Genomic DNA, 25,054 nt, shown 5'->3' with positions numbered 1-25,054 from the left:
CCTGTCGACCAACGCATTGAGTTAAAAACTTTGTATTGTGCATCAAGCGCTTCACGAGCAGGGAGCGGAGTACCTGCGTTATAAATTTACCCGCTATCTCCCTGCTCATTCTTTGAGATCTGAGTCAGCTGGTTTGCTCTGTGTGCCATCATTTCATCGCTCTCGTCTGGGTGGACGTGCCTTTTCTGTTGCAGCAGCACAGCTATGGAACAAGCAACCAGTTGAACTGAAAAAGATCGATAACCATCTAGCCTTTACACACATTTTCTAACTATGATCGACAATGTTTTTGGTTCATAAACCGTGATCAGGGTTCTCATTCTCTCCAGCGCCATGATGTCCCTGGACGACCGTGCGCTTTATAAGCAATCTTAACATAACATAATGAGCATATCATAAGCTATTGTGTATATAAGAATTATCATTGCTGTCTCATCCAATCATTAGTGTTTCACAAGCAGTGAGCATTCAACCCGCATGCCCAATCATAGCGCGCAATTGTAGTTATGAATTATCATGAAAGCTCTAAAATAATGTTATGTTGATTCACCAGAACCAAAGTGCATACTGTTGTAGCATGACCATCTCTATGATATATATACAAGTAATAACACCTGTAGTGAGAGTGTGACGGCCCAGGTGAGGAACACACCCATGTGTGTCCGTATCACCAATCAGTATTATTGTATCTGTGTGACCACCTTGATGTTAAAACTAGTGGATGATAATCTGCATCATCAGTACAAACCTTCAGTAAAAATAAGTCCATCTTCAACTATGGGAATACCAAAGTCTGACGAGGATCGCAATCTGATTGAAGTATAGCTTGTCAAAGTGTCCGTAAAGAGTACAAAAGCACTGTTGCATGTTACCAGAAAGATATTGATCTGGTCTTACCTGTTCAGTAAGGAAACAGATGTGCTGTGCTGTGCGAAAAGCAAAGGCAGCATGTGTGCTCTATTTGTTTAAACAAGCGCACACTCGTGGTTGTGTTAACATGGTGTTTCTGTGGCAACCGTTCTAGACATAGAAAATGCCCAGCGTGATGTGAAAGGCATCCGAAATCGGCCATTATGGAAGGGAACTTTCACTGCATAAGAGATCATTAGTTGGTTATAGAAGACGCTTCTCAATGTGGGAGCGGCACGCCATTACACAAAGTAAAATAAGAGTATGTAATTGGTCATTACTACTACAGTAAAGCTATACTATACAGCTTCAGGCTCATTGTTGAAGACTATGTAAATGCTTGTATATTGGGTCAATCAGCGCGGTTGATGTCTTGAACTGGGTATAGTGAGCTAGCTTAGATTTTACCCTTGCCTCAGTAGGCCTGTGGGTTCTCAAGATAGGTTATACAAAGTAGGACAAGTAGAAAGAAATAAGGAGAATAAGAGATAAATCAAACATCAAAAATAGTAAAAATGAAGACTAAAAATGTAAGTAATTATCGAAAATAAATACAAACAAAAATTGAAAATCAATAAGAATACATTAAGAGTGAATAGGCTCATGACTTAAAGCTAATGCAAACTGACAAAACTCAGAGGAAACAATTGAGGTCCCAATCTTCATTCATTCATTCATTCATTCATTCTATTAGGACTTAAGGCATCAAGACGGTCAATCCAGAAGGCTTCTCTCTGCGCCCCAAGTCTTTTGAGATCTTTTCTTTGACCTTTTATGTCTGTAGTTTACAAAACTTGAAATGTTACTTGAGAGATGCTGTGTCCTCTCTCATTAAAATGTCTAGCAACTGTGGATGTAATGTTCTTGATCCTTATACATGACTTGTGCCTTTTCATTTGTACACTTATCTGTCTTCCCGTTTCACCAACACAATAAATGCCACACGGGCATCTTATGCAATATATTGCATTTTCTGTGAGGCAGGTGGCGTGTACCCTCAACTGAATTTTTTCTCCAGTGCTAGGATGAAATACTACTGCTCCTTTGATAACATTATTGCAGTTGCCACAGGTGAGGCTTGGAAAGGTGCTTTTTTTTTTTACCTTTGGCTAATGTCCTGTCTCAGTTCTCGTATTCACCAGTAGGTCCTTCAGGTTGTTTCTTCTTTGAGCGAAAGTGGGAAAGTTACCAAACAAAATTGCTATTTACATCTGCAAGTAATTGATTTGATTAAAACTCAAAACATTTTGAATATGTTTATTTCTGATACATCCATCTATAGACAAAAAAATGCTGGGAGAAGTTTTTTTTACCAATGTTATGTACTGAATGAAATGTACGCAACCAAAAGAGTGGTAACAAGGGTGTGCCACCCACACCGAAGACTAATCAGCATAGGTCACTTATTCGCCATTGTCATTTTGCATGCCCAGTACGGAGGTCTAACAGTGGGTTGCACCCCACTTACAATCCTAAGGAATTTGATGAGATTCCTAATTTTTTTTTTATCTAAGAAGCAAGGAACGTAAAAGTGATGCACACTCACGAGTTTGCATTCTGCATCACTCCTCCTAGACCTGCTCTCCTCCCCATTCACAATCTTCCTCTAAACTGTTCTTTCAAGAATACTCTTTCCTTTCCACAAAACCTCTCCCCATTGCTGTTCTTGTTAATTACTAGCCTCCCAGACCTCTCCTCTTTGTAGGTACTTCGGCTCTTTCTTTCCACTAATAATGTCCCTTTAAAACTTTGCATAAATTTCAAACTCTTCCCCCTTTCTTCTGCCATTGGATTCATAGTCGCTCAACCTTCCTCTTAATAACCCCAGCTCCTTGAAACCTCAATTTTCCCTTTAACTGATCAGGAAGTTCTGGTGAACACACACAGAGACTGACAGTTCCACTCCATGGTGGTCTAGGGAATTGGGAGCAATAATCTCACTCCCCATGAACTTTACAGAAGAAACCATCACCGGATACACAAACTCAAATATTGCCCTTGTCAGGCCGCCTAATTTTTGTTTACATAGTGAAGCCATGCAGAACAAGTGGGCTGGGTTTATCCCCCTTTTTGTAATGGTTTCCACACTCAAACCAACCAGGTGGTGACGACTGGGCCAGATTGGCCAGGGAAAGAGCCAACCCACAGAAGGGGTGGGATAAAAAGTGTAGCCACAGGAAGCAGGAATTGGGTTATTTGGGTGAGGTCAGAAAGAAGTGAAAGACCAACAGAGGATCAGCAGGAGCAGTGTGGAAGTGACTTTTGGAAAAGGAGAAGTATTGGTTATTGAGTAGAAGTGGTACTGTAGGAGTCGGCAGGTGCCCACAGTCTTTGCAGTTGGTGCCTTCCTGTTTTCCCACCCTTTTCCCCTAGTTAAGCACGCCTCCAACCTCTTTCCTTTGCAGTTGGTAAGTGGATCTAGGTCACCTGGCCTAAACCACACCCACCTTCTTAGCCCTGCCTCTTCCTTTCTGCTCTTTACGCTTAGATCAAGGGTGTCTCTTGACCTGGGGGTCCAAAGTGAATGTCAATTCCGGTTCGGACCAGCAGGACACAAGGCCCAAACTCCTGCTCAGACAACAGGTAAGCGCACGTCGACATGAGATTTCTCCCTCTATCCCCACAGGTCATCCCCACCATCACCAGGCAACGCCAACATCGCCCCTCCTCTAAGGCATGAACTTCACAATGAAGCAACCTCACGCACATGAGCCTCAAGGCCATTAACACCCCCTCACCATCACAACACAGAAATTGATGTTCGCCAACGTCTGCTCAGCTCCCACCCATGCAGCAGACATTGCTGACCTCACCACTACACAACGTCGACGCCATCTTCATCACCAAGACCTGGATGACACCCACCTCCACCCACATCTTAGATGTCCTTGTCCCTGATGGCTACAGTATCCAACACAGAGACAGGCCAAACAAGAAAGGCAGAGGCCTTGCAGTCATACACATGACCTTGTGGCCCTGCACCAAACTTTACGTTGAAAACATTGGCTCCGTTGAAGTCCTCTTTTGCCAATTCCCACTCTCTCCAACAGACACAGTCGCCTATCTCGGACACAGTCGCCTATCTCATCTGCAGACCACCCAAACCCAAGACCACCTTCATCAGAGACTTCACCAACATGGTCACCACCATCTCCTGCACGCACGCAAACATATTCCTCTAAGACGTCAACCTCCCAGGTAACAAGGCCACTAAACCGATGAAGGAAGCTCTCCTCAGCCTTCGTCACCCTCAGTCTCACAGCACACGAAAGACCCACAAGAGAAAGGTAACATCCTCGACCTAATCATCACCGCAATGTCTTCCCTCCACTACAGCTCTCATCTCCCACTTGACTGGTCTGACCCCCTAGCTGTGTCTTTCAACATCCTGCACCAGTCCCCAGTTAAGCACTCCCAGCAGACACACCTTCAGGTCCTTCAAGAACTTCCCTGTGGAAGCCCTCACAGAAGACCTCACCAACCTACACCTTACATGGACCAAACACCCCCAACCGAACTGTGACTCTCGACTGGAAGCACTCAATGCCACACTCTCAGCCTCCATCGACCAACACACGCATCTGAAACAATGCACCTGCAAACCGAAACAGCCAGCTCCCTGGTACACGCAAGAACTCAACCTCAGCTAGAGTGTCAACAGGAAACAAGAGAAAACCTAGTGCTGCTCCAGGACTTCATCTGACCTGGCACTCCTCAAGGAACTCTGAGCAACCTGCTGACAGCTCATCAACACAGCCAAGGCCTCCTACTATCAGAATACCATAACAGAAGCCGACAACTGCAGGGGGTGGGCAGCAGTACTGCAGAGGGGGGGGGGGAAGCAGCAGTACTGCAGAGGGGTGGGAAGCAGCAGTACTGCAGAGGGGGAGGGAAGCAGCAGTACTGCAGAGGGGGAGGGAAGCAGCAGTACTGCAGAGGGGGAGGGAAGCAGCAGTACTGCAGAAGTGGGGGGAAGCAGCAGTACTGCAGAAGTGGGGGGAAGCAGCAGTACTGCAGAAGTGGGGGGAAGCAGCAGTACTGCAGAAGTGGGGGGAAGCAGCAGTACTGCAGAGGGGGAGGGAAGCAGCAGTAGTGCAGAGGGGGAGGGAAGCAGCAGTAGTGCAGAGGGGGAGGGAAGCAGCAGTAGTGCAGAGGGGGAGGGAAGCAGCAGTAGTGCAGAGGGAGGGAAGCAGCAGTAGTGCAGAGGGGGGAAGCAGCAGTAGTGCAGAGGGGGGGAAGCAGCAGTAGTGCAGAGGGGGGGAAGCAGCAGTAGTGCAGAGGGGGGGAAGCAGCAGTAGTGCAGAGGGGGGGAAGCAGCAGTAGTGCAGAGGGGGGAAGCAGCAGTAGTGCAGAGGGGGGGAGCAGCAGAAGTGCAGAGGGGGGAAGCAGCAGTAGTGCAGAGGGGGGGAAGCAGCAGTAGTGCAGAGGGGGGGAAGCAGCAGTAGTGCAGAGGGGGGGAAGCAGCAGTAGTGCAGAGGGGGGGAAGCAGCAGTAGTGCAGAGGGGGGGAAGCAGCAGTAGTGCAGAGGGGGGAAGCAGCAGTAGTGGAGGTGAGTGGGAGCAGTATTAGTGGAGGTGGGGGAGCAGTAGTAGTGTGAATGAGGGAGTAGTGAAGGGAGGAGTAACATCCAAGGGTGGAGGTAAGGTCTAGTAAGAGCGAGTCGCATGAGAGGCAAAGAAGACCGGTGGAAGGGCCAAGGCAGGCGAACATTAAGGAAGAGTGTAGCAAGAGGACGGGAAAGGAAAAGGGGGCGAGTAAGCATGACAAATTATAGCTGGGTGTATGCAAGGCACATTACCTATAGAACACTAAAAATTCGATAGAGTGGGGGCAGTTAGGAAGTTCCTGTTGGAGCCTCGTCTGATAACTTTTAAGTAGTACGGGTCAGAATTCTGTAGCTACTAAACTGGGGTTTATGAACGCCTGCGTTAGGGAAGAATTTTCTAACAAGACGAGAAGGAGGGACATCCCTAGGACTTAAAAACCCTTGAATCACTAGTGTTGGAGTGATTTTTGTGCCATCTGTGACACACAGAAATAATTTTAGGTTAATGTAGAACCAACGATCGGATAGGAGGCGATAGTCTACTGGCTACACTGAAGACAGATACTAGGATTTTGGGGCTCTAAAGGTAAAGCGCCCAAGTTTCAATAAGTACGCAAATTGAGATTACACAGAAGTGAGTCAGTTCCATTTGCACTATAAATAACAAAATAAGCTGACTCGTGTGCATCTAAAATGATCCATCATCACACCCAATGTTATGCTACTGGGTCTTGCTGTAGCCTCTTGGACCAAGCGGTCCTGCAAGCAAAACAGGTGTGTTTTTGGATGGATTAGTGGTAGCAAAGCAGAAGTTAAAGTTAGATCAGATGCAGCAGACAGATCAGTTTCTTGCAGGCAGGTTTGCGTTTGTGGTATGTGTTAGGCTAAATCCTTAAACAGGAAAACCAACAAAACCCTGGCACTTATGTTTTTCTCTATAGGTGTATAGAGATGTGGCAAGAGCTGGTAACATATCTAGGTGGTTTATAGAATCCTTGATTTCTGTAATGCATGTTGAGTGGAGACAGTGGATGGTCATATTGTATAGATAGGTTGGCGTATGATATGGTAGGCGGTTGAGATTAGGCCTTCCAAAACATGACTATCCAAAACCCACCTGCTTAGCTGCATCATTTCCACACCCCATCCACGCTTCTTAAATATGATGAATTAGCCACTGCTGGTGGGGCATAGTAGATCCAGTGCGTGATGAAAGGACTACTACTGTACGGGGGAGGGAATCAGTAGTAGTTTCGAAACGCACAGCCCCTACAATAGGTAAGAAAGGGACAGCATAAACAGTACCTCTAATTTGCCAGTTTAAATAAGCATGGGCCGAGGACAGGCTATATTCTTCCAGAGGGTTCTGAGCCAGCAAGGAAGCATCCAAAACAACAAAAGTACAGTGGTACAAAAAATTAAAATACCAATCAATGTTCTATAAAACTAGGTGTCTTAAATCAAACTGAAAGGACAGACAAACGAATAAAACACTAACAACTTACCCCTGTAATGAAATACAAAAGACTATGCAGAATTTTGGTTGAATTGGGCACTATGGATGTGAATACTGGGGTATGCAGGAAAAGGTCTTTGTAACACGGTTACATTTTCTGAATTTCTTAAAAGTAAGGAGTGGGGTCTATGATGAATCAAGGGAATGTGTCCCTTCTCGCCAAAAGGGAACCCCTTCCTGTGAGGCTTGGGAGGTGATCCCGCTTCGCAACACCCTCCATAGAGTTTGGGGAAAGTGGGACCTCACCACGGGAAGACTCTCCCATAGGGGACAAGGACTCCCCTTCCAGCGAGGAACTCCCTACAGTTGCACATACCATGGCCTACATGCTACAATACCAGAGGCCTTTGTATATCAAGACTGGGCCGAAGAAACTCCTCAGAGATGCCATTATCGAATTGGAAATTAACATGTCCCTTTAAATGAAATAGGCAACACACTGACAGAAGTACGTTAAATAACGTACCTTCGAGAGAGAAACGCATACGTAAGCTAGAGGGCACCGCGCTGCACAAGGTTGAGAGGAGGTAGAGTATGCACTAGGGAGGTATCCTAGGAGTTTTGAACTCACCCGAGGCAAGAGGTGAGACTGTCAATGTTACAGCAAAATCCCTGGCACGAGAGAGCAACAGGGCAGGAGCCCAACAAGAGACACTGAAGCTACGCAAGTACAAGAAAACAACAGAGAAGAAGCCCAGCACAAGAGACTGGGACGCTGGAGCAACGGCACAACCCCAGTGTAAGAGACCAGCAAGGGAGAAACCGAAAAGAAGGTGGTGGCAAGACCACGGGAAACCAGTGGTGGACAGACGGTCCTAGAACATTTTCCGAGAACACTAGGCATAAAGAAGCCAAGAGTGTCCAGGCCCCCATCAGAATGTTAGAACCCTGTATCAAGAAGAGATTGTAAGGAGGCTATGAAGGCCACGCAACCATGCTCAGAAGTTAGAGAAGAGGTCGCAGAGGAACAGGCCTCCATTGTATAAAATAGCAACTATTTAAGCCAAAAAGTAATCCCTGAACCTCAGAATAGTAAATGCAACATCGAATAGCAAAGAGCTCTTTAAAATATTAAAAGAGTAAGAACACCATAGGGGCACCAACCAACACCCCATCCTTAAGGACGAGATATGGTGTACATGGTGTACAAACATTCAGGATGCCATGTGTAGTAAATTAGAAAATATTAAAGTCTCCATCGAAGAAAAGAAACGGCTTCTGAGTTTAAAGGATCCTGAAGCATACATCTCTTTGTCATCTATTAACAAGAAGTCTCTGACCTTAAACTTTTCCCCTATTTCAGAAGTAGAATTATCAAAAGTAATTGCACAGCTAAAAACCACAAGTTGCAAGGGTGACCCTGGTTCATCTGTGGTGATCAAGGAGTGCTCTCCTTTACTTATTACAGCCATCAAAAAATGTGTGAATGCTTCCTTTGAGCAGAATTGTGTACTGGACAATATGGAAAAAGCTTGGATCACTCAGTTATTCAAAAAAATCAAATCTTTGCCCTATGACTTTTACCAATTACAGACCGATTACTAACACTCTGTTAGGGAGAATTCTCTGTTTAGGCTGAATTTCCTAACCTAGTGAGTCCCCCAGCAACTTTTTCTCCTGCCAAGAGTGAGACTCTTTTACCCTCACTCTTGGGCATGATTTGAGTGCGTTTCTTTGACTCTAGATGTGTTTAATGGGCTATGGGGTCTTTTACTCCATAGGGCTTCATGTGTGTGTTACACAGCACCCTTAGTGCAGTAACACAGGGGTGTCATAGTGACCCCCCAGTATAGACTCCATACCCTGGGACGGACTACTGTCTCCCAGGGCATGTAAAGTCACCATTGACTTTACTAGTCTTGAATTCTGAACACAACCAGTACAAACCATCATATTGTGGACGTACTGGCTGGGGCAATTTGATTGCCCTGGGGTCTGTTAGTCGAGGGGGCTCGTCTCCATCCCCCCTGATCGAGTTTTGGCTGGTGGCAGTGGATACTACTTTTTATATTCAACCGCGAATATTTCTCTATGGGATTTTCCCATTGTTCGAGGCTACTATCTTTATTTATTTAATTACGATAGCCTCGAACATACCACCGGTTTATTTAATTATTATTAATTCTCTGGTTGGTATTTTTTGCCAAAACTCGGTTCTAAAATGGCGTTTGTGTTCTCTTCTGTGACTCCAACCCAAGTCGAGCATTTGTTCCACTTTTTGGTGGGCTTCTCCACAGAAGCCCTCCAAAGTGGTGCCACTCTGTCTGGGGTACTTAGGAGGGGTGGAGGGGGATTTAGGCACCCTGGACTGAGTTGCCTAGGCAACTCAAGTCGCACTCCGTCCTGATTGGCCCAAGTGGTGAGCCGGCCGGCTCACCACTTAGCATGTTTGAGTGACAGCTAGGCTGAGTGAATGGGTTTTTTTTGCATAAAAGCAGGGCTTTGGGGACTGGAACTTCAGAAGTCGCCACAGGACCTAAGAATCCGACGAGGGAGAAGCTGAGCCGGCCTGCCACGACGACACCACCGGTGGAGCCCTGCTGGACCGTCTCACCACTTTTCCCAACGACAGAGGAGATCTCCCGCCGGAGAGTCTTCTTCCTTTGACTGGTGGGGATAACCAGTTTCACCGTCTTTTCGCCTTCCCGCCGCATCTCGTGGCCTCCTTGCCTGTGCCAAGCACCCCGGCAACCGGAATACCATGTTTTACCACGACCGCGAAATAAAGGGTAATACCTTTAACCGGAAAACTCCACGGCTGGTTTCTTCCCTGGCAGGGCAACGACCTTCATCTTTCCTCCAAGTCGAGATCTTCTCTTCCCCTGGACGACGACGAGACTTGCACCCGCTGCCAGGAACAACTGCCACCGCTGGAGGATCCTTCCCACTTAAGGTACCGTGTCCCGCCTGGCTCCCCTTGCCACCGACTGTACGGGGTAGATTTAGCCTGGGACACCCTGGCTAAACTTTTCTGAGCCTCTCTAAACTCTTTTCGAACTCTCTGCAAGACTTCCTAAGCCTAGTGTAACTGTGTGATCTTGGGCGCATTTGTGCTCCGCTCTCTCTAAGAGTGGGTCCAGCCTATGGACTTTGGCTCACAAGTGACTTTTGCTCTTCTGCCTTGCTAATAGTGTTCCTAAATCTTAGAGTGGTGTACGTTTCCATATTCTGTCTTTTTCCCTCCCTTCTTCATAAACTTATTGGAGTGCCATCTATAGTTAAGCGCTCACCTCTGTATGGAAATAAGTGGTGTTAACTAAGACTTATCTGATAAGGAATAAGGGTTGTATATATTATAATAGTAACTGTGTTTAGAGTGTTTTACAATAAGAGTGCAGGAGTGTTTCAAACAGTGTGTTTTTAAATAAATAATTATATACTTTGATACCAAAGCTCTGGTCAGTGTTTGCTTGTATTATTGTGTCTGAGTGCCTATTGTGTATACTTTGCATACTGCCCAACTCTTCTTGAGGGAAGTCTGACTGCTCAGCCACAGCTACCAGGTAAATCGGGGTGGTACAGACTGCTACCAAGTGGGTTTACTGCCAACACCTGTAGTCCTAAATCTTTTGCAGTGTTCCCAAAGGGAACTGCACAGGTTTCTCCCTAACACACCCCTTTTCTGTTGAAGATAAAGGATAGAGTCGCGTATAAATCAGATCTCACATCACCTCAATAACTCCCACCTCAATAAGAGTGTAGTGCAGGTTCTGTGGGAAACAAGGGATCTCCTGAAAAATAAATGGCTAGTACCCACGAATGAATGCCATAGCGCTAGATCTTTCTCCTGGGTCTTCCAATATAGACTATAACGGATCACTGTTGAACCCTCCGACGCAACTCACTGGGTATGACAAAAACTGACTACAATAATGTGATTGGTTCTCCGTGGTCGAATACTCCAGACATGGAAGATTTTGTTATCAACGACTGATTTCTCCTAAAGTGAGAGTGAGTCGGAGGCTGAAGTGGATCATTATCCCCCTTACCATCTTGGGAAATATACACCAGCAAAGGATTGTTCGCTGATAAAAATCAGTAAAGTCAACAATATGGAGTCTCAAATGAAGGCCCTGTTCCAACTATGCTCGGGCTTAGCTGAAGATCAACAGGCCCTAAAATTGATGATGGGGAAAGTGCTTGAGGTAATACAGCTGACTATCACCACAGGCACTGAAGGTCCCTTTAGGCACCAGAAGGCTACCAAAACAAGCCTCTGGTGAAGCCTTTACAGTCCATATATACAAATCCCATAGAGCTTCACTGACATCTGAAGCAATTACGTTGTTACAGGGGCGGAAGACCCACCTAGTCCCTTACCTATAACTCTGTGGAACACATTGAGGTTCGCATGGGCTCTATCAGAGTATCTGCCGAATCAGAGGAGGCGGCTCGACAGGCTTTATGTACTGAGCAATCCATGCGAAACTCACCACCGACACAGGAGTTTATCAAGCTATTGGAAACCAATTTGAATTCTGTTAAAGATAGACTCCTTGTCCTGGAACAAAAGAAGTACAGGAAGGGGGGCCCGCCATTAAATATCACAAAACTCAACTCCACTAGGTCAGAATTAGGTCTTTATGTGGTCATTAACGAGCTAGCTAATAGTGATGTAAGTAGGGTCACGGTCCAGGGTCCCTTGGATAACTGGGTGGTTTCAAGAGCGAGTCAGCCAACTTTCTGCACTTCCCCTGGGAAACCACCTGTTCATACGCCCACTATTCACCAAAATACCTCAGCCAATCCATGGGCATTGAGGATCCCAGGGGCTCCACACTGGTTGAACAGGGCAGAGCTCAAGGGCCTGTAGTCTTGGATGCCACCCCCCCTGACGTATGGTATAATTGTGCTGGAAAAACTCAAAGTCATGAATACAAATGCTTTTTCCAACACTGACCCTATTTGGTATGCTAATATCGGTCACATTAAGTTGGTCGAGGTTTCTCCTACCTCCAGGAGCCCTTTCCTAAATAGAAAATGGCTTCTGAAATTACTACACATTATTACCAGACCTCTGCACGATAACGTCCAAAGACATAGATTTTCTAGAATTGCCACACTATTTTAGTGCATTGAACTGGTGGTTTCAACCTTTTTTTCACCAATAGTAATTGAATGGATTTGCAGACATGCTTAGGTCTTTGCGGCTCTCAGCGGTGAATTAACCGTTTTTATCCTGTGGCTATGGAAAATCAAACCTGGGGCAGAGGATGGGTGGGTCACACGTATCTCAGTATGTAGATTGCGAGAGCCTTGGCTACAGGGCAAATGTTACTAGATTGGAAGGTTATTGGTCAAAGGTACATGCCTCCTGTTTCTACCTCCCAGGAACACGGCTCTATTCAAAGTAGTGTCCTGGAAAACAGCGGTTTAATTCATTTTTTTTTTTTTTAGAAGTCACCTGGGGCGGAGGGCTTTACACTGCAGGAAACTTGGCTGGATTACAATGCAGGAAACTTGGCTGAACTAATCCTTTGAACTAGATGGCTACAGTCTGGCCCACAATTTAGCAGCTTCAGCTGCAAGTGGTCGTCCGAAAGGTGGGCTTTGTATTGGTGCAAAGGCTGGCTAGGACCTACTTGAAATCAGTGAAAGACCCAATCATAAAAATGATTTGGCGGTCACTCTCTCTAAAACTCCATGGGGTACAGAATCACTTTTGGTGATAATTTTGTATGATCCACCGGGTGGGGATTCAACAAAGAGCCTCATGAACGAGGTTACTGAGACCCTCCGGATTTGGTGTGGCAGTCACCCCCATGCAGGTGTTATTCTAAGTGGGGACTTTAACGTTAAAGTAAACCCACTTGGTAGCAGTCTGTACCACCCAGATTTACCTGGTAGCTGTGGCTGAAGGTACAAGGGGGAGCCGAGGCCTGGTTGCTCGGACAAGCGGTTTGGTCTTGCGTGTGACCCTCCTGGAATTTGATTTACATTTGGTTGTTGGAAGTTCAGGGACATCAGTGGTGACTTGGTCCAATGCAACCTACAGCAGCTGTATCGATTTCATCTTTGTCAATTCTGTAATTTCTAAACATTTACCTCTGCTGTCCGTCAGTCCCATTGACATAAGTGACCATGCAACCGAGAGCATAGAAAGCTATGCAGTAGCCAAGCAGCAAGGGAAAAGTTTGGCTACGAATCCGATGGTAAATTTCCAAGGACATAGACTGTTGGTCCTCTGTTACATTAAGCATTTTAATATGAACCTAAGAATTGGCATGGAGCCACACATTGATTTTCTTGGGTACTATGTCTGGAATCTTAAACACTTGCTGGATAGGTACAATGCCCACGTGAATAAACGGGTCTTGAGGACAAATCAATCAAGTAAACCAGGATTTCTTTTCCATTTGGAAATTGCAAAAAGGAAGAAACTATTTAAGGGCACCCTTCGAGAAATAAAAATATAATAATAATAATAATAATAATAGTCGGATTCCCATTAACTAGAAAAGAACAAGTTAGTTGCCCCTGTTAACGTTCTGTCGACTGGATGTTCCTCCAAAGTAGTCCTCATCTTTGGCATGTAATGTCCAGCTTCAGCTGCTTCGGAAATGAAATTCGCCAGAGGGTGCCGTGCATCAATCGCATCGAGTCGATGTCCCTGAAAGGCCTCCGTCGAGAGGGCGATGTCACCAGAGGGTATATGTAGCATGCGCAGCGCCCATTGGCCTCAGTTCTGTTTTTCCCCCTCCTCGTGTAGCCCAGATGCCCATAAACACGGGCATGACAGTTCTCCGCCTTGGTGGAACGGAAGCTGTAATAGCATTGAAAATTGTACAGAGGGGAAGGCTGGGAGGGCAATGATGAATACGTTGGAGGAAAATCCAGTCGAAATCACGTTACCAGGGGTAAGTAACTTGTTCTTCGAATGGATTGTGTCTTCCAACGTATTCCTCATCTTTTACAGACTCCCAAAGCAGTATTTATGAAAGGAAGAGGGTATAGAATTTACATATTAAGTATTTTCAAGGGTAGAGCAAAGTACTGCCTTACCAAAGGCAACATCTTGAGCATGGGAAGCGTCCAGAGAATAATGCTTTGTAAACATGTGTATTGATGACCACGTTGCAGCATCACAAATATTCTTAATAGGAACGCCCCTTTGAAGGGCTGTAGACGTAGCCATGCCCGTGGTGGAATGAGCTCACAAACCTTCAGGAGGGTCTTTGCTTGCTAGTCTGTAGCATTCAGATATGGTAAGAATGATCCAACTAGACAAGGTCTGTTTGTAAATAGCCTGGCCTAATTTGTGTCCTGTGTATCCTATAAAAAGTTGGTTGTCCGCTCTTAATTTTGACATTCTGAAGATGTAAAAGCCTAACACTCTCCTAGGGTCCAGCCTATGAGGCCTTTCTTCTTCCTTACCAGGATGAGTTGGAAGGTAGAACAATCTTCTGACTGAAATGGAAGTCCGAAACTACCTTTGGTTTACCCTTAAAACAACCCTATCCTTGGGGAATATGGTAAAAGGTGGCTTGGAAGAAAGTGCCTGCCACTCGCTCACTCTACGGGCTGATGTTAGAGCTACTAATAGTATTGTCTTAAAGGTTAGCAACCTTAACGGCCATGTGTGCAAAGGTTCAAATGGAGCACACATTAGGAATTTCAAAAGCAAGTGAAGATCCCAAACCGAAACCTAAAAGGGAGACGGAGGGAACACATTAGTGAGCCCTAAGTTACCAGTTGAATCTTGAAATAAGAACATTCTTCCGACGAGCGCTTAAAGATTGACAGCGCTGCCAAGTAGCTCTTAATGGTGCCAACCTGAAGGCCCTTATTGCCTAACGAAAGCAAGAATGAGACATCCAGAGTTTTACACTGAAAAGGATCAACATTATTATCTCTGCACCAGTTGCAAAAAACTTATTCCAACGGCAACGTTACTGAGACTTTGTTGCTGGCCTTCTGGCGAAAGCAACACCTCCATTACGTTATCCGGGACATCACAATCTTTGTATCTCAGCCTTTCAGAAACCAAGCGTGAAGGTTGAGAGTCAGGACCTCTGGATGGAGAACCCGACCCTCCTCTCGAGAGGGGTCCTCTCTTTGTGGAAGACGCATCGGAGGACAGATGGACATGTCCAGAAGGCCCGGGTACCACGTTCTCCTGGCCCAATCCAGGGCAATTAGGATCATGTTTTTCCTGAATCTTCTCAACCTCCTGATCACTTGAGGAATGACGGGGACTGGAGGAAATGCGCACAGGAGTGGAAACTCCCAGTCCACCACAAACCCGTCTCCTAGAGCTCCTCTTGGGGGAAATTACCTTGAACAGTTCTGCTCACACTTCCGGTTAACTTCGGTCGCGAACAGATCCACTTGAGGGGTTCCCCAAGATCTCTTGAAGGATTGCCTGAGTTAGTTCCCACTCGTGAGCGACTGTGCTCTGCCTGCTCAGAACGTCCGCCGCTGTGTTTTCCTCTGCTGCTAGGTGAACTGCTGACAGGGAAATTCCTTCTTGAATTGCCCAATACCAGAGTTGCATTGCCTCTCTGCACAGTGGTAATGACCCTACACCTCCTCTCTTGTTGAGGTAGTACATGGCCACCGTATTGTCTGCCATTATCAGGGAATTCTTTCCCTGTACAGAGGGCAGAAAGGCCTTCAGTGCTAGTCTTTGCCATCAGCTCCAAAAGATTGATCTGTAGTTTGGACTCCGATGGAGACCAACGACCGCTGATTGTCAGATCGTTGGCATGGGCTCCCTACCCCCCGAGTGAGGTGTTGTCACTACTGTAATCGGTTCCATGTGTTAATATCCCTGCAAAAATATTGCGATACAAAAATAATCGCAATATTTTTGCGGCGATATTGAGCCATGGACCCTGCGGGGGACACTCCCGCTCCCACAAATTATCCCCCCCAAAAATATCAGCTATGGCGAGACAAACGACCATATGTACGGCGATATTTTTGGTGGGGATAATATGTAGGGATACCCTGTAATCTCCGGCCATGGTTGCCAAAAAGGCTCTCCCTTCAGGATATTCCCCTCGCAGGCCCACACTGTAGATCCTGTGAGACTGTGGCTGGAATCTGAAGTCGGTCCGTCATCTTCCCTGAGAATTGGGACCATTGTGATCTGAAAGACCATTGAAGGGATCTCATTCCCAGGCGGCCCTCTGGCACCAGAAAGATGCAGGATGCCATGAGGCCAAGCAACCTCAAGAAATCAAAGGCCGGAAAACTTTGGGCACTCTGAAATTTGGTTACCATCTGAAAAATGTCTTGAGCCCTTACCTCGGGTGGCGAGCTCGTTCCAGAGGATGAGTCTACCTTTGGGAAGGTGTCATGGGACTTCTTGAAATTGAGGGAGAAGCCCAGTCTGTGGAGAGAGTGGTAGGTGACTTTGAGATGATCCAGAGCTTGTTCGGGAGAACGCGCCCTGATCAGCCAATCATCCAGGTAGGGGTAGACGTGAATCCCCCTCTCCTGAGACTCGCTGCCACCACTGCCATCAGTTTTGTGAAAACCCTCAGACAGAGGTCAGCCCGAATGGCAGGACTCGAAACTGATAGTGCGAGCCGCCAACCGCGAACCTCAGGTATTTTCGGTGCTCGAGATGTATTGGGACATGAAAATAAGCATCCTGAAGGTCCAATGACACCAACCAATCCTGAAGTTGGAGGGCCTGAATGATCTGAGAAAGAGTTACCTTCTTGAACTTGTCATTTCTGAGGAACTTGTTCAAGTATCTAAAGTCTAAGATGGGTCTCAGTCCTCTGTCCTTTTTGGGGATCAAAAAATGTGGGGAATACCAACTCTTGTTCTGCTCCGCTTCAGGAACTGGGTCTATAGCACTTTTCTCTAGCAGGGTTAACATTTCCTGCACAATGAGTGGATCCGGAATCCTCAAAGAGTGTTTTCCCGGTGGATTGTTCTGCGGCTTCTTTATAAAAGGGAGGCAGTAACCATGGGCTTTTGTTTCCAGAGCCCAAGCATCTGAAGTAATGTCTCACCATTCTTCGTTGACACAAGACCTCAGAGTGGTTTTGTAGCGGCTGTTGCAGAGGCCAAAGGTAAAGAGGCTGCTGCTTGAGCTGGCTTGGCACCTCTACCTCATCCACCACAAGGACGTTTTCTTTGGCCTCTTTCACTGGCCAGTCCTCTCGCCCTTCCAAATGAGGAGTAGTAGCGAAAAGATCTCCCCCTCCATGGTCGACAGTACGAAAAGGCTGAGCTTGCCTAACAGCGGCGCCTAAAGATTTGGCCGCTGCCTTCAAGGTCTGCAACTTCAAGTCTCTTGTCAGCCTTGCTGCCAAAAAGAGAAGACCTGTCAAAAACCATGTTGAGAAGTCTAGCCTGCACATCAGGTGCAAAACCAGACTTCCTCAACCACGCAAATCTGCGCATCACAGTGCTTGTAGCCATGGACCTGCTGATGCCATCTGCAGAATCCAATCCAGACTGAAGGTACTCACACATGGCTTCTTGGCCATCCCCAAAAATAGTCAAGAAGCCGTCCCTTTCATCCCCCTTCAAGAATATGCTCTGCCGCCATAGAAATACACTCCCATAGAGTATACAAACATTTTGCAAGGGCACAAGTGGAGTTGGAAGATTTTAATGCCATGTTCCCTGCGGAAAATACCTTTCTCGCCCATCCATCTACACGCTTGGCATCCCCATCAGGAGGGATGGTAGGGTATGCTGCTTGCTTTGAGGTAGACGTAGCTTCCTGGACCACCAAACTCTCCGGAGTGGGGTGCTTTGACAGGTAGCCGGGGTCGCAACTGGAGCAGTGGTATTTCTCGGTGAGATTTTTGTCAACTGCCGGATTAGTTTCCAGAGTCTCCCAATTCCCTTTTCTGAAGTGCCACATGGAAGGGCAAAATTGGTACAGTAGGTGGACCCTTATCCAGAATATCGGTTAAATCATCTTGGTCATAGGGCGCGGTAGGCCTTGACCAACCCAAGTACTCAACAACTTTTGACATGAGCTGCCTGTGAGAGGAGTCTGCATGCTCCCCTGGTTCTGGTTTCCCGAACTCAACTCTGGAGAGGTGTCCATTCCACTTGCATTATACAAATTGTCATATAGATTCTTCTTTCCACTGAAATTAGGAATTCAGGCACATTTGGTGTACCGTATTGCAGTCAAAAGGGGGCATCTTCCTCATCTGAATGATCTTCCTACTCAAAAATAAAAGCGAGAGACTTGGAAAAGTCCTTCTTTGGGAGAGGAGTATATATTTTTTCTGGTTTTGAAACTAGAGGCTTCAACGTTGTCGAAGTTGTCGACGCTTTCTTAGACAGCCTTTTAAGGAAGGTATAAAGGTTTCGCTGGCAAAATTTGCACAGCTGGTGTCGACGGTTTCGGCGTCGATGTTGACAGCGAAGTCTATGGCATTGATGGTTTATTAGGGGTCGAGGGCCTGATGGGAATTATCGGCGTCAAGGACCTCGATCTCTCCCCATGTCTCGAGTGAGCCTTTGATTTCTCCTATCGAGGCCTCGAGGGGTCTCCATGAGAATCATGCCTCTTACTCTGGCTTGAGGGCGCCTGAGTTTTGGGCTGAGACCTCTCCTGTCCAGCTTCCTTAGAAGGCTCGGTCGGAGCACGGCTTTGTCTCTCGAATATTTTTAGCATTTCCACACGGAAAGCTTCCCATTCTGCTGGAGTTTACTTTTTCGAAGGGCACGCGACCCTTGTGGGGGAACTGTCAGATGAAGAAGTCGACAAAGGCGACCTGTGGTGCCTCCTCTTCGAAGATGACGAGTGGCGGGAACCACTCTTATACCTGGAACGCTTGGCCTTCTTCCTCCGAGGAGAGTCACCTCTCGACTCATCGGTCGAAGGCCTAGCAGGTTGAGGCTTAGGGGACTTGGGTGTCTTTCCTACCTTGAGTTTCCCGTTCCATTCCCTCAAGGCCTTTCTCGTAATTGACTGACACTTGGAGCAAACAGCATTATCGTGGTCCTCCCCGAGGCACCACAGGCAGATTCGATGCGGGTCGGTAAGGGACATCTTCAAACAGCAATCGCCTGCACTTAAAAACGGACTTAGGTGTCGACGGTGTAGATATAAAGAAGACATAATTGTCGAGTTTTGAAGACAAATCTACTCGAAGTAACAGTTTGAGGTGCGTCGAGTTTCACACGAATCAAATGCTGTTTGCAGAAAAACAGAACTGGGGCCAACAGGCGCCAGGCATGCTATATATATATATATATATCTTCTGGTGATGTCACCCTCGATGGAGGCCTTCGAGGGACATCGACTCAATGCCATCGATGCAAGGAGCCCTTGCCCCAAAAAAATTCCCGAAGCAGCTGAAGCTGGACATTACATGTCAAATACGAGGCATACATTGGAGGACACAATCTATTCGAAATAGGCTTATACGGATAGCAAGAACTACATATAAGAGCTGGCTGCGTGCTCACAAAAATAATGAAAATGCTTGCAATTGGCGATATATAGATAGAATTCTCAGGACCAGGGACATTAAGAAATGTTGGTTCTTACTCCGAAACTTTACTCCCGATAATGCTCAATGGCTGGTGTGTGGCATTTCTAAACTATGAGTGCTAAATGCGTCTAAAACAGGTTCCAAGGTTTGGCATCATGTGAAAGGGGCAGACATTACCTCAGTCATTGTGATTTCTAAGTCATCTAGAGCTATGGGACCTCATGGTTTTTGCAATGCGGTCAATAAAAACGACCCTCAGCACTGGGCTGAACAAATGCGGCTATTGCTCCTCCGCATTGGAGACTGGTTGCTGCCCTTCCACGTGGCTGGAATCAATTTTTTATTCCAGTTTACAAGAAAGAATTATGACATGATCCTAATAACTACCGGCTATTGGCCATGTTGGATAGCAGCTCAAAGTTTTTTCTCGATTATTGCTGGAGTTGCTGTCAACAAGTACAAAGTCCATATTAAATAGTACCCAGATGGGCTTTAGGAAGGGCCACAGTACAAGCCATGCTATTTGGGTGTTACTTACGCTTATAGACACCCTACGCGACCCAGATTCCAATCTATATACGTGTTTCGTGGACTTTAGTTCAGAGTTTGATACTGTGGACAGGGAAAGACTGTGGCACAAGTTACTTGGCTGGGATGTGGATTCCTTGTTACTGTACTTCATCAGGCTGCTGCACTGTGAGATTGTGGCAAGTTTAGTTTAAGTTAGGGGTGAGGTTATCACAGGACGGCACACTTACGAGACCTCTGCATACCAACGTCGGTCTTAAGTAGGGCTGTGTCCTTGCGCTTTTGCTATACAATCTCTATGTGGCAGATCTTACCTCTGCTTTAGAAGCAGTTCACAATTATCCATCGAGCTATTGAGGCAAGAAGATACATTGCATTACTTATGCGGATAATACCGTTATTTTTGATCGCACACGTATGGGCCCTCCAGCACTCGCTTCATGCCCTGGTGGCGTATGCTTATTTAAAAGGTCTCCCTGTGAATATAGGAAAAACAAAAATCATGACCGTAGGCAAGGGGGCATACAGGGGGAAGTGGTTCACCTGGCCCTTGAGAGCCACAAACCTAGAACAAGTTGAGACCTATAAATACCTAGGCACATATTGAACAGATTAGACAGCACATGCCATGCACAGGTTATCTCTGGTCATGGATAAAATGGTTATCATTGAAAAATGTGGTTGATCGGCAAGGAGGAAGATCCACAGAGGAAAAAACTCCTAGCATACAGGACATCAGCAGTTCCAGGGATTTTGTATGCCCTGGAAACTTTGCCCCAGGGCTCGGTAAATTGGCTTAAAAAAAAAAACTTGAAAAGGTAAGCTTTTAAGATCCTTGCTGGCTCTCCCGAACTCTGTACCAGTCGAAGTCATGCGATTAGAACTTGGACTGCCTTCTTTAAACATACTCTGGCCATTGGCAGTCTGTAAATTGTGGGGGTTAATCTACTTTAGTGACCAGGGAAAGGGGAGACTATTGAATCTAACTAAGCACCACAGACAGTGTTGTGCACGCAGTGTATTGTTTCCGGATATGCAAACATGGTACTAAAGCACTTTGTGAATATAGGCATGAAGGGATTGCCGGATTGTCTGGGTGAAGTTTACACGATGGACTTCGAAAGGAAATCGAAGGACCATGAGCGCATTCAATGTATTGGCTATCTTGCAAATAAGCGGAAATATCACCTATACTCCACTCAGGGAATGAATATAAGTACCCCACGTAGTTATTTGGTCCAAACATGTTCTCCCAAACTAGTGCATTTTATTCTCTGTTTGCCCTTTGAAATTTTGCCCGTTTATGTAAACACAGGGGCTTGGACTGGTCTTAAAAGGAGTGAGCGTTTGCGCCACTTATGCAATCTGGGCATTGAAACGACGAGGCACTTGGCTCCCACAATCCAGTAAACTTCAGGCGCTGCATGAGAAGGGATATCATGCAACTGTGGACTATAGATCAATCTTGGAGTACCATTTATGGGGAAAAATCTTTGGTAATGACTGCTGCCGCATTTCACATCTGGCAAAAGGTGGGAAAAAGATTGAACATTTTATAAGGCTCACGCCCAAAATTGTATTGGTGCTCTATAGTTTGGGAAAATACCGAACATTGTGGAAAAATGGTCTTTGTGCGAATTAATTGCTACTTTGCTACCACCAAAAGGAATTATTTTTTCTCCATTTCTTGGCGATGTATTTTATTTGTTCCGATTTAAATGAAATATTTTAACCAAAAATGTAATTGTTTTAACTTGAATGTATAATTAATAGTTTTTTTTAATCTGTTTTTGTAAAGTGTAAAGGTCATGTCTGACCATAGACACTTAAAAAATATAGATTTAAAAAAAATAAACATTTTGTCACAGCAAAAGTCTTCTGTAAGGGGCCAACCTTAGCAGTTGTGACAAATGTTGTCTTCTAATGTCAGCTCCTTGAGAGCGTAATGTGGAGGAACTTGGATGGGGTACAGGAAGGAGTGGTACCTAAGCATTCCCAAGATGGTGTGATCCTTGCTCTTGGAACAGATTTACTCCTAAGCTTTGTTGTCCCATCTCCTTCATGTCTGCCATATAAAAACTCCAGTAATTATATCGCTGGTGCGACTCCCCATTGTGCTTGCAGAGCTTCATTTGATGCACTCACCCTATCCTGTTGGTGTAGGTCCAGTTTCTCTTAAAAAGTGTCCATCGTTCCACGAGGGACCTAATCCTTCATGGCTGGACCCAGCATCAGGCAGTTGCAGACAATAATACACAAAAGCGCTGACACTGCAGGGGTCACAGGGAACCAGCCGATTACGAAAATAGCAGACGGTTCTGGCAACATTATACTGAAATGACTCCCAAGCCACTATATCAAACATGATATAGTTGTATAGTCAACCAAATTGCCACCAGGCCTTTGGGATGCACAGTTCTATATAATTCACTCATGGGAGACTGTTAAGGCAGCTCATGGATATTGGAATTGTTTAGGCTGTTTCATTGATGCACACATTACGCTGGACTCTGGACTGTCATATTGCCAGACAATATGGCAGCTGCTGGGATGTCAGACAGGGTCCAGAAAAGAAAACGTGTACTATAATTTTTTTTTATTATTGGGTATCTAAAAAATAAAGGGCTTATTAGCAGAGCTCACTTTCTGAGAGTAGCATGTGCTTGCACACTCATGGTACGACATTTGTACAGGGGCGCAGAGCTGTGCCTGGGTAAAGGAGACCGCGTGTGACAAGATGGCAGCACCTGGGCGAATAAGGCTGTACCTTTACATATGATGACTATACCTGATATATGAGGTTTTACCGAGTGAATGATGCAGCACTTGGCATGAAGGCGAAAGCCTTGAGGGAGCGTAGGGGGAAGCTGGAGAAAGGTAAGACCGTTAAATCCTCTACCCCTTCGAAATTGTCCTCGGCCGAGTCGAGACATTCGTCTCCTCGCCATCGGAGAAAACATTTCCACTCGAGATCTCGAAGTGGTTCTCACCACTCATCCAGATGGAGACATACCAAGAAGAGGCGTCATAGATCACCTTCCTCTTCATCTTCTAACTCACTAAAAGTGGATGGAACGGAAGAAGTGGATGGAACGGATGAAGTGGATGGAACGGACGACGGAAGCAGAGAGAACAGCTGACCGAGTGGATATAGTAGATGGAATGGATGAAGTGGAAGGAACGGATGAGATTGATGGAACGGATGAAGTGGTTGGAATCGGATGAAGTGGATAGAACGGATGTAGTAGATGGAACGGATGGAACAGATGAAGCAGATAGACCAATGAAGCGGATGGAACGACTGCCCTGTACCTGTATCCCCATGTCACCCTACCCATCCTGTCACTTTATATACATACACCGCATTGTACACCCCCTGCCCTGCTCTCATGCCTGGCCACAAGCGCTTCACTGATAAACCACCATATCACACTACTACGCTTACTCTCTCCTATATACTATCATTCAACTAGAACACAGCTACGTTAGGACACATTCGGCCTAGCTGTTCTCATACTAACATGACCCCAGGAACACCTCATCATCCTAATAAAACACAGCTAGCTGAGCGTATTCCGGCTAGCTTAGGCGTCTCCTCAGGCCTAACGCAGCCAGAACTCAGTCTGAGTGTCCACCCTCCAGACTGAACACATCCAACTGATTTCCTCAACACCACACCTACCGCTATGAAGCAACTATCATGCAACAACCACACCAGCTGCACACATATCCGGTGCGGCCGCGCACCATACCACATTCTCTCTCTCTACTGACCTGAACTGCGGTTCCCAAGGGCGTTCAACCTACCAGCGCTTTGAGGTCATACCAATGATACATAAAGCGCTATATAAATGCCAAGTAACATAACATAACATATAATGGAAGCACCATTCAAACAAGGACTTTATCTGGAAAATTAGGCTTAACCTGGCATATGCTGGCGCTACCTGGGTAAATTAGAGTGCACATAGCAGATGATGGCAAAGCGAGGACTTCTGAGGCTATACGGTTCCATGTCATTTCATCACCAGATGTTTTTTCGCAGGGTTTTCTACCACGGATGTTTTGATCGAAAAAACCCATCAAATATTTTTTGGGGGGGGGGTACCCCCCCAACCTCCCATTCCCTCTCAGTTTATATCTTTTACCAAAAACACACATCCCATATATATAATTTTTTAACCCCCCCCAAAAAGAATTCGATGTGTTTTTTTCGATAAAAAATTCGCGGTATGAACCCCGCGAAAAAACGTCCCACGATGAAAGTACCTTGTACCGTATTTAGCATATTATTCCTCTACTTGGCACGTTAGGTTTTGAATAGCATACAAATAGCAGTTACTGCTCGCACAAGGCTAGACTTGCATTTAAGGCAGTTCCACTATTCTAGTATGGCTCTGTCCTGCTCATGCCAAGACTGCACTCATTGCATTGTAATGCATTGCCCGAGTACATATATAGTTAACTAAAATATCTTTATCTGCTTAAAGTTTATTTTAATATTACATATTGTATGTATATTTTCTATCAAATGCATTTGTTCTGCCACTTCCTGGTATGTCCTTCATGCCAAAAGATCACGACATCAATGTTTGTGAGGTCATCAGGATCAAAGGTCATGTGATGATACTGCTGCGGTGTGTGATGCCACTTCTGCCACCCTAGAAGTTTGTGAATTGATGTCCCCGAGTGAATCCTTTTTATAACTGAAAAGCCTGGTGAGAGAAATCCAAGCATTTGGATAAGTTGGAAAGTTAGTACATCCAAAAGAACATCTCTGGTGTTCCAGTTAGCATCGTTGAAAAATACCATTTAAACATACAATTGTCAAGATGGAATGTTGGGTACAAAAATAAATCTTTACACTAAGCACACACCGATTCTTACCTCCTGTTCCAAGAACCTTCAGGAGCTCAAAGTTTTCAATTCCTATTTTTTCTGCATGGCCCGTTAAATTAGCTGCAGCAACAACAAAAATGAAATTTGTCAAAGTAACATAGACCGAATATAGTTCTGGTAATCAATACTGACAGTAATGAAAGCAATTAATAAGTACAAGTTATTTCGCTCTTGTATGCCTAATGTATGTTCCCCTAACGTCAATACAAAAAGCTGGCCAACCATGAACGGGGT

General features: G+C 45.7%; 1 protein-coding gene across 1 annotated transcript in view; it reads right to left on the bottom strand.

Annotated features, from left to right (window-relative positions):
- Positions 1 to 25,054, bottom strand: part of RPS6KA5 (ribosomal protein S6 kinase A5) — a 1,757,411-nt gene that overhangs the window by 1,634,629 nt on the left and 97,728 nt on the right. Inside the window, exon 3 of the mRNA XM_069637449.1 lies at positions 24,809 to 24,880. Coding sequence (XP_069493550.1) covers positions 24,809 to 24,880 — 72 coding nt within the window. The remainder of the gene's footprint in view (positions 1 to 24,808; positions 24,881 to 25,054) is intronic.

The sequence above is a fragment of the Ambystoma mexicanum genome, chromosome 14 (assembly GCF_040938575.1).
Source record: "Ambystoma mexicanum isolate Mex_15411 chromosome 14, UKY_AmexF1_1, whole genome shotgun sequence".
Classification (NCBI taxonomy): domain Eukaryota; kingdom Metazoa; phylum Chordata; class Amphibia; order Caudata; family Ambystomatidae; genus Ambystoma; species Ambystoma mexicanum.
Note: the sequence above shows the minus strand (reverse complement) of the source record. Positions and strands in the feature narration are given on the sequence as shown.